Below are 13,769 nucleotides of genomic sequence, written 5' to 3' on the forward strand. Positions count from 1 at the left end.
TGTATATATGGTGAAGATCATTGTTTTTCTGTGTGAGATCTGGGCTTTTTCTCACTGTACAAAATGCTTACTGTGCACCCCAGGTTCGCCTCCCAAAGCCTCCATCAAAACCAGCCCAGCAGAAGGGAAAAAAGCCACAAGGTGAAGAACCTGCCTATCCAAACAAAGTGTGTGTGGGGGTGACAGGCACACAGCTCCTGGAGGAAGGAAAGCCAAGTACACGGAGCAGGAGGCGTCCCCAGGCAGAGCTGCAGCAGGTGAGGATTTGGGTGTGGCAGCAGCCAGCTCTCCCTGTTCATTAGCTCCATGTCCACCTCGTGGGGTGGCTGAGGAGGAACAGGGCTGGAAAAGAGCCAAGGGCTCTGTCACAAACTCTAGGAGCTGGCAGATGCTTGCTGACTTCCAGTATTCCAAAGAGGAACCCAAGTCTCTGGTAGCCCAGGACATAAGTGCCAGGAGGGCAGTGCCTGACCTGCCCCAAAGCTGGCACCTCCCAGTGCTGGATCAGGACCTGGGCTAACTCTGAACTTACTGCATTCCTTTCAGCACACAGAGTTACTGCCTGTACCTCAGTGGGCTCCCTTGTCCAGGCCTTCCCTAAAATCAGTGCAGCAGAAGGAAGACGTGGGGCACGAGGACCACCCCAGCTGCCTGAGCAGGCCCCACACCCGGGGAACACGCCGGCCGTTCCATCTGGAAGACAAACCACTTCAATTGTACACTACATGTCAGGAGCCTGCACACCCAAAAAAGGTGAGGGGTTTGTGTTACCATACAATAGTCACAGTGCCTTGAGAAGGAAAGATCAGCTTTTCTAAAAACAAGAGTTCCAAAAACCCCTTGAAGGCTCAACTACGTGTACACAAACTGTGTTTGCCACGAATGCCAAAGGTTTGTGGGTAACTGCCTGTATGCACTACTGGCCAGCTGCCACTGCAGTTTGTGTAGCTGCAGAGCAAAGCCCTGCACGTGGATGCAAATTGTTATTCCCAACTCTTCTATCTCCCTTTGTGGACCCTGCTGTTTGCTTGGTAGAAACTTCATTCAGTAGTTTCCTTCTCTGTGTAGTGGAAAAATTCATAGGGCTCATTACTTAAGTCCTTAAATTCTGAGATTAACAATAATATTCAAGGTGAGTTTGTTAACTGCTAAAATCCTCTGATGTAAATTTAGTGCATAAAAGGGGTAAATGAATAGTTTCAGTCTTACTCTTCAACCATACAGGAAAAAAAAAAATTAAAAAATCAGTTTTAGCACAAATAATACAGCATCACGTCCATCTCCGTGATCACTCTGTGCTCCTGTTCTCTGGAGCTCTGGTGATTTTAGTGAGTAGATTCCACCTGGTTTTCTTTCATGTAAACAGATAACTTGGTTAAATGAGGACAGTTTCTAATGAGCACAAAAATGCAACGTTAAAGGTAGCCTTATGATTAATGCAAAATTCTTTGCTTCAAAGCAGTCTGATCATCACTGCCTGGAGACTCCGGTACAAGCTGGGAGAGGGAAGCAGCAAAAGCACAGCTGTACCTGAGAGCACCAGGCAGGACAGTGGTGAGCAGAACCATCCTGGGAATGTTTTGGCTGCCAGCAGGGGACGTGGAGTCTGACAAGTCAAACACAACTTTGGAATGGAAAAACATTCCAGTGTTACTTCCTAGTCCTCAAATGTAAAGTTTTTTGCAGAAAAAAGACCAGTCACTGGGCTGGTGGTTAGATGGTATTTGTGTTTGGATTTAGTTTTTCTAATGGAAAAGCTGCTATTCCAATAGGATTAAACATGCTGTTTCTATGTAGAACTATTCTGTGGTACTCACTGAATATTCTGCATAACAGGGGAGACTTCAAATGGGTGTTGGATAACATTTAAGCCATTCAAATGAGAAAGTGGAGAAGGAAAAAAAGCAGGATTCTCTTTGCTTCATTTTGCAGAATTCCTCTCAAGTAATTCAGGAGCTTGGTAATGGAAAGCTCTGTAGGAAACCAAAGCTGTCCCTGGTGCTAAGGGGCAGTTGAAAAGAGAGTCAAGTCTTGGCTAAGTGAGAAGTGGGAGTGTGGTGTTTGGGAATCCCTTTCAGAGGTGGAGGCTGGCCAAGGACAGCATTGCTGCTGGAGATGTAGAACAGCCCTGGCACCCCTGGCCAGCCACAACTTTCTGTTCCTTGTGATGGGCAGAAGTTCAGCTTCACTGTGAAATGCAAAACTTACACAAATCAAACCAGCACGTTCACCCTTGAAATCATGTCTTGAGTTTCCAGGATAAACCTTTATTAGTAGAAACACGGCAGAGACTGAATATATTAAACATTTTTGGACACAAGTCAAAGATAATGAAGAATTTCAGCTGTAGACTTCAATAGTAAATATAGATATGTCTCTTCAGGAGGTGTTTAACCATGCCTTACATTATACACTTACCATACAATACCCATACAAGTGCAAATTCCAGAGGTAAGACTCTGTAAGAATTGTAATACTTTCTCTAGGATAACTTAAGTATCTCAATGGCATCTCTGGTTTTTTGATTCACATCTCACTTCATATAAGCTTTATAATCACACTTTTTTTCCCCTGCAGGAAGACACTGCAAGAGAGCTGCCACCATTTGACCCCTACAGAATACTCTCAGAATTCCAAAAGAAACACAATCACCTTGTAACTCCAGCTCCTGCAGCAGCATCCCAGGCTGGTGCTGACACCACTCGTCCCTCTCTCTCTGCTGTGTTTAAGCTGGCATTTGCTGATCAAACCTACCCCTACACTGCAGCTGTTCTGGTGCTTCTGCTGCTCATTGCCCTGTCCTTGTATCTGCTTTGATGTTGCTGTTCCTGTGTCTTCAGTGGGAGTGCAGTGGTGCTCCCTCCTAGAGTTTCTTCATTGAAGATTTCAGTGTCAGGGGCTTGAAAAAGAAGTTTTTAAATAATCCTGTCAGTACATGCCTTGTACAGGCAAGTTCTCATTTGCATTCAAGAGTTATGGATTCTCTGAACTATTTGTGTTGGCTTCTGTTATAAATGTTGGGAGTCTTTTTGTTGCTTGTAACTGAACCTTTTGTTATGGCATTAAAAAGTATCATTAAATACAATGGAGTGTGGTCTTTAATTATTCTGGTGTTAGTGTGGGGCTGTCTTTATACTGTGTCAGAAAACCTTCAGTTAAACACTGACACATATGCCTCTTCCCCTCTAGTTCACTCCCACTCCTTGGATTTCCTTACCTTATTACAATAGGGACATTCACCAAAGATGACATTAAAACTCTGTCTGCTGGTAGGAAGGCCTTGTAGCCACTGCAACACAAGAAATGGGTTAAATGTCACATTGGTTTCATCTCCAATTTAAGAAACATCTGTTCATTACCAGGGTTCAGCTGATGAATATCTAACAGGGTGCATGCAAAGTCAGCCTGTGGTTCCCTTTCCCAGAGAGCTCATGTAAGAATCGGTGGTGACAGGACAAGTGACTGCCACAATGTTCCTCATGGGCTCTTGCTTAATGCAGAATTTAAGTGGCCAGTGCTTGGTGTCCAGTTTGTGCCCATGGTCACTGTACCTCATAGAGGCAGGCGTGGTGGAAGGGCTGCCCACAGCGGGGATCGTCGCACACGTGGTCGGGTGTGCTGCCGCCCAGCCGGTAGGCGTAGCAGATCCCACAGTCCTTGGCAAAGTCCTGGAACAACAGCACAGCTGAAAGCAGGGCTGGGCTGCTCACACACAAACACCTGCACCTGTGGTTTTGCTTTTGCAGTTTCTGTTGGCTGGAATTGCATTTTTTGCCTTTAAGACATACATGTTTATGTCACAATGGCTTAGTGACACTGGGTTCTAGGTGTGCAAGACTTGACTGGGGTGTATTTCATCCCTTACTGAATTATATCTCATTCAACAAGCATTTTCATACTTTTGTTGTTTATTAACCACTATGATCTGTCATTATGATTTAACATTAAGACACAGATCAGATCTTAATTTAGAAGCTTCCTGAGTGAAAGCAAAGCTCGTAATCCAATGTTATAGCATTGTCAAAAATTAGTTCCCAGTTTGTTTGAAATGCACCAGTATTTGGATGGCCTCTTGTCCCCTCTCCAGCTCCACCTAATTAGAACTGAAGTCATCAACATCCATAACAGAATGTTTGGATTTTCCACATCTCATTAGCCACTCTGGAACATCCTCTTTTCCTTTTAATAGTGGAGCCTGTTATGAATGCCCTCACTGCTATGAAGGCCACAGGGAAGTGTGCACCTCTCATCAAAGGTTAACAAGCTCTGACAACTGTTGCTTGAAGTTCAGAAGTCCTTGTGACAATGAATTAATCCAATTACCTCTCCAAAGTCCCTGATTGTCCCTGGCTCTTAGAAAGTGACCATTTAAATGTGACTTATGCAGCAATAACGACTGATCGTTAACCAAAACCAACTTACGCTTTTTTCCAACACAGCACGAGATGGAAAATCAATTCCCAGGAGCTCTCCCAAGTTCTGTAACAAACTGATTTCTGGATCCCTGCGGGTGGGAGAGGAGAGAGAAAAATCCACACGAGGAATGGCAAACACCATTTGGGTTTCCAGCCTGCTTTGCCGGGGACACTCACCACAAGTGCATGTTGTTGTTGAGTTTAGTTCTCAGAGGGTTCACTTCTGCAAAGAGACAGGAACAATGGCATCACCCCAGTGAGCCTCCCAGGCTCCAGGTAGGGATTGGGATCAGAGGTCTGAGTCCAGAGGAGAAACCAGTGGAATTTGCTGCCTTACCGTGATCTGCTCCAAGGAAATAACACTCTGGAAGCATGTTTGGATGGCGAGGATCTACCTCTATGTTCACTGAGACATTGTTCCCTGCAAGGAGAAAGCAAGGCCATGGAGAAGCTTTGCAAGGATTTGAAAAAGGAACCATCTTCAAAGGTAGTTTTAAATTGGTTAACTCAGGCTGCGTTTCATTAGGATAAATAATAACAAAGTTGGGAGGTATCCAAATGATTGTACAAAATGTCAGTATATATCAAATATTAACATTTTCACAAACTGTAATTAAAAATAGCAACTGATTAATAAAACCTGTCAGGCTTGTGTTTCTTTTAGACTTGGCTTAACCTTTACATTTATTCAGAAAGAAACATAATCAACCCAAGCTAGATGACAACAGCCATCCAAAATCTCGGTGAAACTTTAAAGGTAGAGACATGTAACTTACTAATTCATCTCTGTCTTTTATAGTCAAAAAGAGAAGTCCAAACCCAATATTAAGCAGCAGAAGTCAGTCCCCTCCCCAGCATATTCCAGGACTGAGACAACAACACTGTATTTTTGAAACAGCAAGTATTTGGCTTTACAAGAACTCCCACCACCCCTGGAAGAGCTCTGTTCCTCAGAGGGAAGCAGCTCAGTGGTGCTCTGGATCCAGCTCCAAAACACCACAGCAGAGTCTCTTCTGAACAAACCCAGGTCAAACCCAACCTTTTCTGTAATTAAAGCTGTGTTAAGCTTTCCATCCTGGAAGAGGTGGGAATGAATGAAATCAAAGTTCAGAGGTGGCTGAAGGTTCTCTGTGCCTGACAACAAAGAGCTCAAAGCCCCGTCCCTCCTCTGCTCAGCTGCTCCAAGGCACTTTTTGAGGCTTTTCTTCCCTTTTCCTTGGCCTGTGACAAAGGGCAGCAGGACCAGGACAAAGCCCCCTGACTGCACACAAAGTGGTGCCTGACCCACGTCATTCCAACCACTTGCTGAACTTTTCCTGTCCTTCCCTCCACTCCATGAAGCAGCTTCCCTCCAGCTCCTTCCTCCCTCCCTCCCTCTACAGCTGTCAGGGAGAACGTGGGTCCTCTGTATTCTCACATTTCTACAATTTGCTATGGATGATGTGGATTTTATATAATTATAAAATTCCTTATGCTGTGTATGTTAAGACCTTAAAATGCCAGACATCAGCATATAAACTGAGGTACATTTTCAGGTGTTGACAGGGAAGCCTCGCTTCTTCTCTTTTATTTCTGTCTTTTCCCCTTGGGCTGCACTCAATATATTCCTTCCACTCCAGGATAGGATGAATCTAAAGTTTAAAACTCTGGAATTTGTGATTGAGGGCTTCATCTAAGGGCTTCACCTAAGCTGCTATTTTACGAATACTGATTTTTCTAGGGTTACCATGTAAGTGCTCAGCTGTTGACAGTTCCATGTTCATAATTCACAAATACACAAGGTTTTCCTGCAGAAATTTTCATTTATCTGACACCAAAAAGTTGTAATGAATTTCCCAAACAGGATCGGCATTCTGTTATGGAAAGTTATTTATTTAAAATGCAAAAGAGGAGTTCTGTCTTTGCTTTTAAGTGCTGCTTTTCCTTTCCCAAACCCAAAGAAGCACCATCTGATGAGACAAGCAAAACAAAACAGCTGCCTGAGTTTTACTTCTCAAATCCACTGTATCCCTTTAAATCTTTTCCTACCTATTGCAATTCTTCTGGTTGTAGCGCTCCGTGTGGGATTTTCTGGCTCAAGCACCCATGTCTTCCCATCGATTTCATCAAGGGCATCCCAGAATTCCTTCAGCGACTCCAATGCTGCCAGGAACTGATTGTAAATGTCTATTAAGGAGTTCTAAGAAACAAGAAATTCAAACAGATTTCATTGAGTTTCCACCAGCAGCTTGAGAGTATATTTAAAAACCAATTTATTCATTTAAGGAGTGTTGAAATCCATGTGTGTGTCCCAGTGTATCGTGACAGCATAAAACATGGAATATCACCTAACAACCTCATTATTATCTCAGAATTGAGCAGTATAAAAACAGGTGCTTAAGATCAGCTTTCAAACCCTGTAAATAAGGCACAAAAAGGAGAATCCATCTAATAAGCAGAGGATTACACGTGGGGGATTTCAATATTTGAGAGTGGATTACACAGAATCAGAAATATCTTTTATTAGACAGGACAATATACAGGCCAGCAATGCAAAAGAAATCTTTTGAAATTATCAGTGGGCAAAAAGAAGTCACCATTTCCCCAGGAAAAGACTTCTGCAAGAGGAAAAAACACTTGGTGGTCAAGGGAACCCTTTGCAGGTGCAGATGCCCATTGAGGGACAGATTTCAGATATCTTGAGGTTCAAAAGAAAAAGCAAATTAAACATTCTGTTCTCAGACAGGTATTTTTCTATGAATTAAACAAAATACAGAAGGAATGGTTTCCTTTAATCTGTAGTGATTATATTCTCCCTTTCTCACCTGGACAAAGAGCAGCAAATTATCTGAGTGTTCTCAGATGAAGAAATAGAATTTTTCTACATAATAACTTTTTATATTTTGTGCATGTGTATTTTAGAAAGAAACGGCGTAGCTTGGAAATAAAATGCTACATTTTTTCCTGCTGTTGTTAAATTATATTAAAGTAGGAAAGCACCTAAGCAGAGAAGTGTGAATTCTGCCAATCTCAAAATGTAACGCTTATTATCTTTAAAAGCATTTTGTTACTTTTATAATACCTGAAGTGATATAATAGTGTCAGTCACTTAACCACATCTTAGAGTATAGTATCTTCATCTTAAGTACTATTATTTCCAGTATTTTAATAATTTTCACACAGTCCTGAAATGTGATCTTTTGTGCTCTGATGACACTTAAATTAATAGCATAATTTTCTGGTACTTGCAACAGTTGCTTTCCATTTTGATTTTTTACATTTTTCTATATCACATACAGATAAATCCTCTAATAATCATTTTTATCTTTATCTTCCGGGAATTCAAAGGGTTTCACTAGAAAAAAGAAACATCAAGGGATTATAACCCACAGATAAGTTTTAAAATCCAATTAATTTTAATACTAATTGTAATTTTTCAATGATGTTCCTTAAAAAGGTAGTTAAATCTTTTTTTTTTTCCTACACTGTTCATTTGATCTTATTTGCATGCTTCACTGATGTTGCCAGCTGTCTCCTGCTCTATACGTAACTGCATCTATGGCTATTTAAATACATCACCTGCTTGTCATGCAAACCATGAAAACTCCAAGATTCCTTTTTATTTGATTAACCAAGTAATTTTTGGTTGCTGCCCAGCACTTTTAGAACAGCCTGAGATCACACTTTTCTTTGGTCTCAATTACACCAAGACCACTGTTAATGAGTCAAACAGCACAACTCTGTTTCATGGTCTCCCCCCTTGTACAAATGGATTAGAATTTGTGTGAAATAGGTCAAAATTCCTTGGAAAACAAGACATTCCTCATTCAGACTGTCAGTGCTGTTCACCCTCCCTGTAAAAGCACTCACAAAGCCAAACTGGTTCCTCCATAAACACCCTGGCTTTGATGGGTCCCAGGAACTGTGACCCCAGTGTCACCTCTGTTATCAGATCCATGGATCCCACATCCACTGACACCCCTGACTTTGTCCAGGGAAAATCAGATACTCTGCACCTCTCCTGTCTCCAAGGGGAACACGCCTTGTCTTTTACCAGGAAAGGCTCATGTGATTTCTCAACCTTTTTATTTCCATTCCTATCCTCTGCACTCTCATGTCCCCCTCATCACCAGGACCTCCTCATGCCAATTCCTTTCTTCCTTCAATTCAAACACTCTCCCAAGCCCACCCTTATTGCCCACACACCATTCCCTCCATTCAAAGGAATAAGAAAGAATGGGGGGAATAAAAATCTCCCTCTCCTCTTGGTTCTTATTTCTAGAGCCACAGAGGCTGGGGAGAATAAAGACAAAATCTCAAGTCTGTGCCTGCCAAAAAACCAATGAAGCCTTTCAGGAACTTCTAAGAAGTGCTGCAATCTATATGGCTGTTCTGCCAAAGTCCAAGCATCTGCCCCAAATCCTGGATGAACTAAATAGTAATCAAATGGTAGGAAAAAAAAGTTCCAATTAAGGTAAATACAGAACAATTAATAGCAAATTATTTTTCAAAACCAGATAAAAATGCAATCTTTATTCTGAGATTTTTTGGGTAAAATTCTTCCTAACACAAAATTTGCTTATCCAAAATTAAAACAACTGCACAGCTCCCTAATAAGAAAGGTGAAATAGCCTAAAATATAGGTACCATTACCTTCTTGCCCTTCATGAATTCATAAATAAAATACAATTTAATAAAGCAAACAGTCATTAAATGGAAAAGGGGTCACCTAAAGAATTGATGATTCCTTAGATTTGTTTGGAAACAGTTTCTCATCAACAGCAGTTTAACAATTTCCCCTCTCCTTAACAGAAATCAAGCCAAGACACAAGCCTGAAATCTTTATAAAGTGTCTTGTCAACCATCTCCATTTTCTGCATTTACAGCTGGTGCCTGTGAAGTTCCTTTGCCAAGAAAAAGCACAATTACGATGCTTTTTAGTGTGTTTTCATCTAAATAACCCAGGAATAATCTCATTCCCACCACTCCACCTTCTGCACCTTGCATTCCTGTTTCCTTGCTGGCTGCTGCACGACCTCATTAGTCATTAATTTCCACTCCTGTGACCTTCATGTAGCCAGCCAGGTGGGCAGTGGTCAGTCTGGAAACCTCACCCTGACGTGAGACACCCTGATTCTGCAGAGCTGCACTTCCAGCATGTGCTAAAACTGGAGCCAGCACATTTATCTGGTTCTTTAGAAAAAGGCTATAACAGAAATAAGTAGATGTTCTTGCACTTGTCATTGAGAAGCACTCTGCATTTATTTGGCACTTAGAGCAGGAGCAGCAGCAGCAGCATTGCCCTTGGTGCTGATTTCTTACTACTCTAAAATGTCTCCTCTGAGCCAGAATCCACTGGCTGTTGCTGCTCATGCTGTGAGACACCTGCACTGGCTACTGGGCTTGTCATGACGCACAAAACCCCACCATCTTCAGCTTGACATTGTGCAAGTTATAATTATTCATCCAAATGAATATGTCAGAGCAGCAGCAGCAGACCTCTCATCAGAGCAAAAGAAAAATACATCAAAACATTATCAACCCAGCAGGAAGACAGGGACCATAAGGAAAATTACCCATTTTTAATATGGATGCCATAAAGCCATGTCTATTATTATACGGAAGGGAAAAAAAAAAAAAAAGAGAAGAAAAAAACCCCAACAACCCCTCAAGTTTAAAATCCATGAGCCTGAAATAGGCAGCAGCACACACAGGGGGTGGGAAAGAAAAATCAATTACCTGCAATCTATTTATATTTTCTTTCACAGGAGTTTATATTCTAATGGTGCCAATGCACCAATTTAGGTAAGCCTTGTCAATTTATACTTTAAAGGCATAATATTAAAAGTTTAAGACGAATTGGTACCAAAACACCACGTTATTTCACTAGAGAAGAGGTGTAGCCTGTTCTTTTTTCCTTTTAGGAACCAAAATTTTCATGCACTTGAGTACCTGCTGAATTCTGCTGCCAGTGGTGCTGCAGCATTATCTAAGCTTAACCCGTATTTTATCACGGTGTGAGGGCTGCTCGCCACAGCGATTCCCACACATTTGGAAAATAAACACAATTTACACAATTACCAAAGCCATTTGTCCCCACAAGTGTTGGGTTCATGTCACTCCCACACAAAAGGTCAATTTGCAAAAGCTGCTGTGCAGCTTCAAGCATTTCTGTCTGCTGGTATTTGGTTCAGGATTAGAGCAAGCTCTCTGCAGCTGGAATTAGTGGCTCATGATTTCAGAACAGGCTCTTCACTTACACACAACACCTTTTGCTCATGTTTTCAAATAGTCCCCAGGTAATTCTAACTGGAAAAAGATTTTAAGCATCAGAGTATTGTATTTTTAACAGAGGATTTTTCCTTGGCTGTAGTGCCAGTATCAGTATATCCACCCCCATTTTTAACTTGTCAAAGGCTGCTCCATGTCAGTTTTTTCCAGAACATTTTATTAAAACATGAGTCCATCTTTAAAATTACTAATAGTAAACACAGAGAAGCAGTCACTGTCAGGGATGTTTGAAATGTTGTTAATTTGAGGCAACATAAATTGCAAGGCTGTAAAATTAAGAAAACACTGTTGAAAATATGTATTAAGTTTGAGGTGAAAAACAGCACTTGAAATCCTGGCCGGAGTGTAGGGACTCCAGTAAAATTCAAGGGAAAAACATTTATTTAAACTGTTCCAAACCATACCAGAGAATCAAAACCTAAAATTACATAAATAAATACATTTTTCATTTGCAGTGGTTGATTCTTGCAGTTATTTCCTCTCACTATTAGTGAGTCTGAGGTGACAAACAGAACCCTGAGCTCTGCAGAAAAATTATATGCCCAGCTTAAACTCATCCTGCTGCAACCTCCCAGCCATGCTCCCTATGCAAGTTGTTATTTATTTCTGGGTAGAAACCCTTGTGAGAATTAAAATCATCAGGTGCAATTATTTAGGTAAAAACTATTTTCCCAATTTAAATGAAATATCAATTATTTTCTATATATAATTAAAATTAACTTGCCTCTGAGTGATCACATTTAAACTTATTTAATAAAGCACACATGCACTATTCAGGAAGAAAGGTACATGAAATAATGTGAAAGACCCACAAAAGAGTATGTTTTTTCATAGCAGCAATATCAGTTAAATGAAGAAATTAGAATTTCATTAAATACTTTCCTATATTGATTATAACTGGAAAAGTTCTAAAACTCCATAGGATAACAAACTGGGGAACACTCTGTAGGATAACCAACTCTTTTTCTCAATGTCTGTCAACTTCAGAGGGTGTTTCTTTTCTAGAAGACAAATTTTTCTACATTTCACTTCCTTTTCACTTTCCCACCATAATTCCTAGACAATTTTCTGTCATATGAACAGCTTTAAAAAACCCCAACCAGTACACACAACATGCAAGATATATCTCATGGCAAGGAGGATATTTAAGGTACTGTGATAAGGAATATGGAATTCAGTGCTGTCACATTTTCTTGAGCATGTACAGAAATGAAATGCACACAGGGAGAAAAGCTGGAGTTAAAAAACAAAGCCAACCCCTTGTTACCACCCCTCCACTGCATGTGTATTTTTATTTTAAAAAGCTGCCTAGTCCAGCAGTTACCTGTGGCATCCAGGAAACAGCAAATGGAACAGGAAAATCCACAAGGCAGTCTGGTGGTTCTGTGGGATACTGAGGGAGGGAAGGAAAATACAGTTTGGGATTTTTTTTTTCTTAGTGATTTAAAGTCAGACTGATACTCAGCTGCCAAATTTGATAACAAAATATGAGCACTTCAAGCATCTTGAGAACTTGGCTCTGAGAGGAAACAGTATGTAAAGCATTTTCAGGAATAGTTATGAATGTTAATTATCATTTAAAGAAGAAAGCTACATTTAATGTTTTATATATCAGTATTTAGAAAATCAAAATATTCTGTGTTCAGTGGTCACAAAGGAACATTAAAGAAACCTTAAGAAACAAAGTATGAAATATTTTTTAAAATTTTTCCTCAATTATACATACTAGAAGGCAAAGTTTAAAAACCAAACCCATGAGTCAAGAACTAATTTTTGTTTAAGCTGAACTATTTGTTCTGAATGGAAACATTTTGTTTTTTAAAACTCTAAGTAATGTAGAGTACTTAACTATTTAAAAAGAGATGAGTGAACACAGACACAAAATTAAAAAAAAACCCTCAATCCAAATTAAGAGATAACAATAAGAAAAAATTTTAAAAGGCTGTATTAAAAAAAAAAAGCTATAAAAGGTTTGATAACTCCATGACATCTTAGCTTATTACAGTTACAATCAAATGTGTGTGTCAGAAATCATCCTATTTTTCTTAGGCCAATCTAAGCAATTATTCAATACAATATTTATGTTGCTTTTCTGAGTATGCAGATAACTTTATGTAGAGAAAGCATTTTCATAGCCCTTGCCAGATCATTCAGATAATTACCAAAGTGTCTTAATTACTACACATCAGGCAAATCCTTTCAGTGGCCTATTTGAAGCCTTGAGGTCTGAAATGCTCCTGCACTGATCTTAATCAAAGAAACAGCATAACAGAAATAAACACACTTTTATTAAAGCATGCTATCAAAAGAAATGCCTTCCCAAAAAACACTTCAGCCAAGTCTTCTCAAATGTAGTGTCTGTGTGTATGAAGGCAAATCAAACCCCCAGGTCACCAAAACAGTATTTCACACACAAATTTTGTCTAGCAAGTTTAAATGCCAGATATGGTTTAAAAAGGACAAGCAACTGATCCTTCCTCATCAAAAACACTTGAAAACAAATGAAAAAAAAAAGAAAAAAAAAAAGAGGATGATTACTTATTAAAACAGACAAGTCTGATAATCTAATCTTTTTGTTATACACATCTTTAATTGTTAGATGGTGCTTTTTCTGCTATGAGGACTATTCTGCTATTTTATTACTCTCAAAAAACCCCCAGGAGCTTGTACAAGGACAGAAAATGGGAATCTCCATTCCCACAGGACAGTGCTAAGTTAAGGCTGGACAGAACCAGCCAATGCACCAGTGTCAGTCTGACCAAGGCAGCTGCTTGGGAAAAAAATATTGCACGGTATTGTTTTTCTGCATTTTTATACTTTTAAACAGTTAAAACAGCTTACTTCTGTTGTCCTAAGAGCAAGAAAGCCTTAGGGCAACAGGTTGCACCAAATTTCTAGTGTCACACAAAGCATATTTATCCCTTGTAAACAACACAACCTGGCTCCTGTCCTTGCACATCAAATAGGCCATAATTGTACTTCCAGATGGATTTTTTCCATCAGTGTATTTAATATTGGGCTGACTAGCAAATTAATTAGGCACTCATTACTATCTGCATGTAGGACAGTTTTACTCTTTCTAAA

The 13,769-nt window shown here is 40.0% G+C and overlaps 2 protein-coding genes across 9 annotated transcripts in view; one reads left to right on the plus strand and one right to left on the minus strand.

The window, feature by feature from the left end:
- Positions 1 to 3,085, plus strand: part of VRK2 (VRK serine/threonine kinase 2) — a 38,278-nt gene extending 35,193 nt beyond the window's left edge. For 4 of the 6 annotated variants that reach the window (XM_064415592.1, XM_064415593.1, XM_064415590.1 and 1 more), the window contains 3 exons: positions 84 to 257; positions 547 to 753; positions 2,578 to 3,085. In XM_064415592.1, the coding sequence (XP_064271662.1) occupies positions 84 to 257; positions 547 to 753; positions 2,578 to 2,817 (621 nt within the window). In that variant the 3' untranslated portion in view covers positions 2,818 to 3,085. Of the gene's footprint in view, positions 1 to 83; positions 258 to 546; positions 754 to 1,459; positions 1,555 to 2,577 lie in introns of all 6 variants that reach the window. The other 2 variants (XM_064415594.1, XM_064415595.1) reach the window with 2 other exon arrangements.
- Positions 2,240 to 13,769, minus strand: part of FANCL (FA complementation group L) — a 31,738-nt gene continuing 20,208 nt past the window's right edge. For 2 of the 3 annotated variants that reach the window (XM_064415597.1, XM_064415596.1), the window contains exons 7-14: positions 12,010 to 12,078; positions 6,444 to 6,594; positions 4,753 to 4,836; positions 4,593 to 4,638; positions 4,423 to 4,504; positions 3,552 to 3,668; positions 3,218 to 3,289; positions 2,240 to 2,899 (exon numbers count right to left, since the gene is read on the minus strand). In XM_064415597.1, coding sequence (XP_064271667.1) covers positions 2,864 to 2,899; positions 3,218 to 3,289; positions 3,552 to 3,668; positions 4,423 to 4,504; positions 4,593 to 4,638; positions 4,753 to 4,836; positions 6,444 to 6,594; positions 12,010 to 12,078 — 657 coding nt within the window. In that variant the 3' untranslated portion in view covers positions 2,240 to 2,863. The remainder of the gene's footprint in view (positions 2,900 to 3,217; positions 3,290 to 3,551; positions 3,669 to 4,422; positions 4,505 to 4,592; positions 4,639 to 4,752; positions 4,837 to 6,443; positions 6,595 to 12,009; positions 12,079 to 13,769) is intronic. The other variant, XM_064415598.1, reaches the window with a different exon arrangement.

Source organism: Passer domesticus, chromosome 3, assembly GCF_036417665.1.
Source record: "Passer domesticus isolate bPasDom1 chromosome 3, bPasDom1.hap1, whole genome shotgun sequence".
Taxonomy (NCBI): Eukaryota; Metazoa; Chordata; class Aves; order Passeriformes; family Passeridae; genus Passer; species Passer domesticus.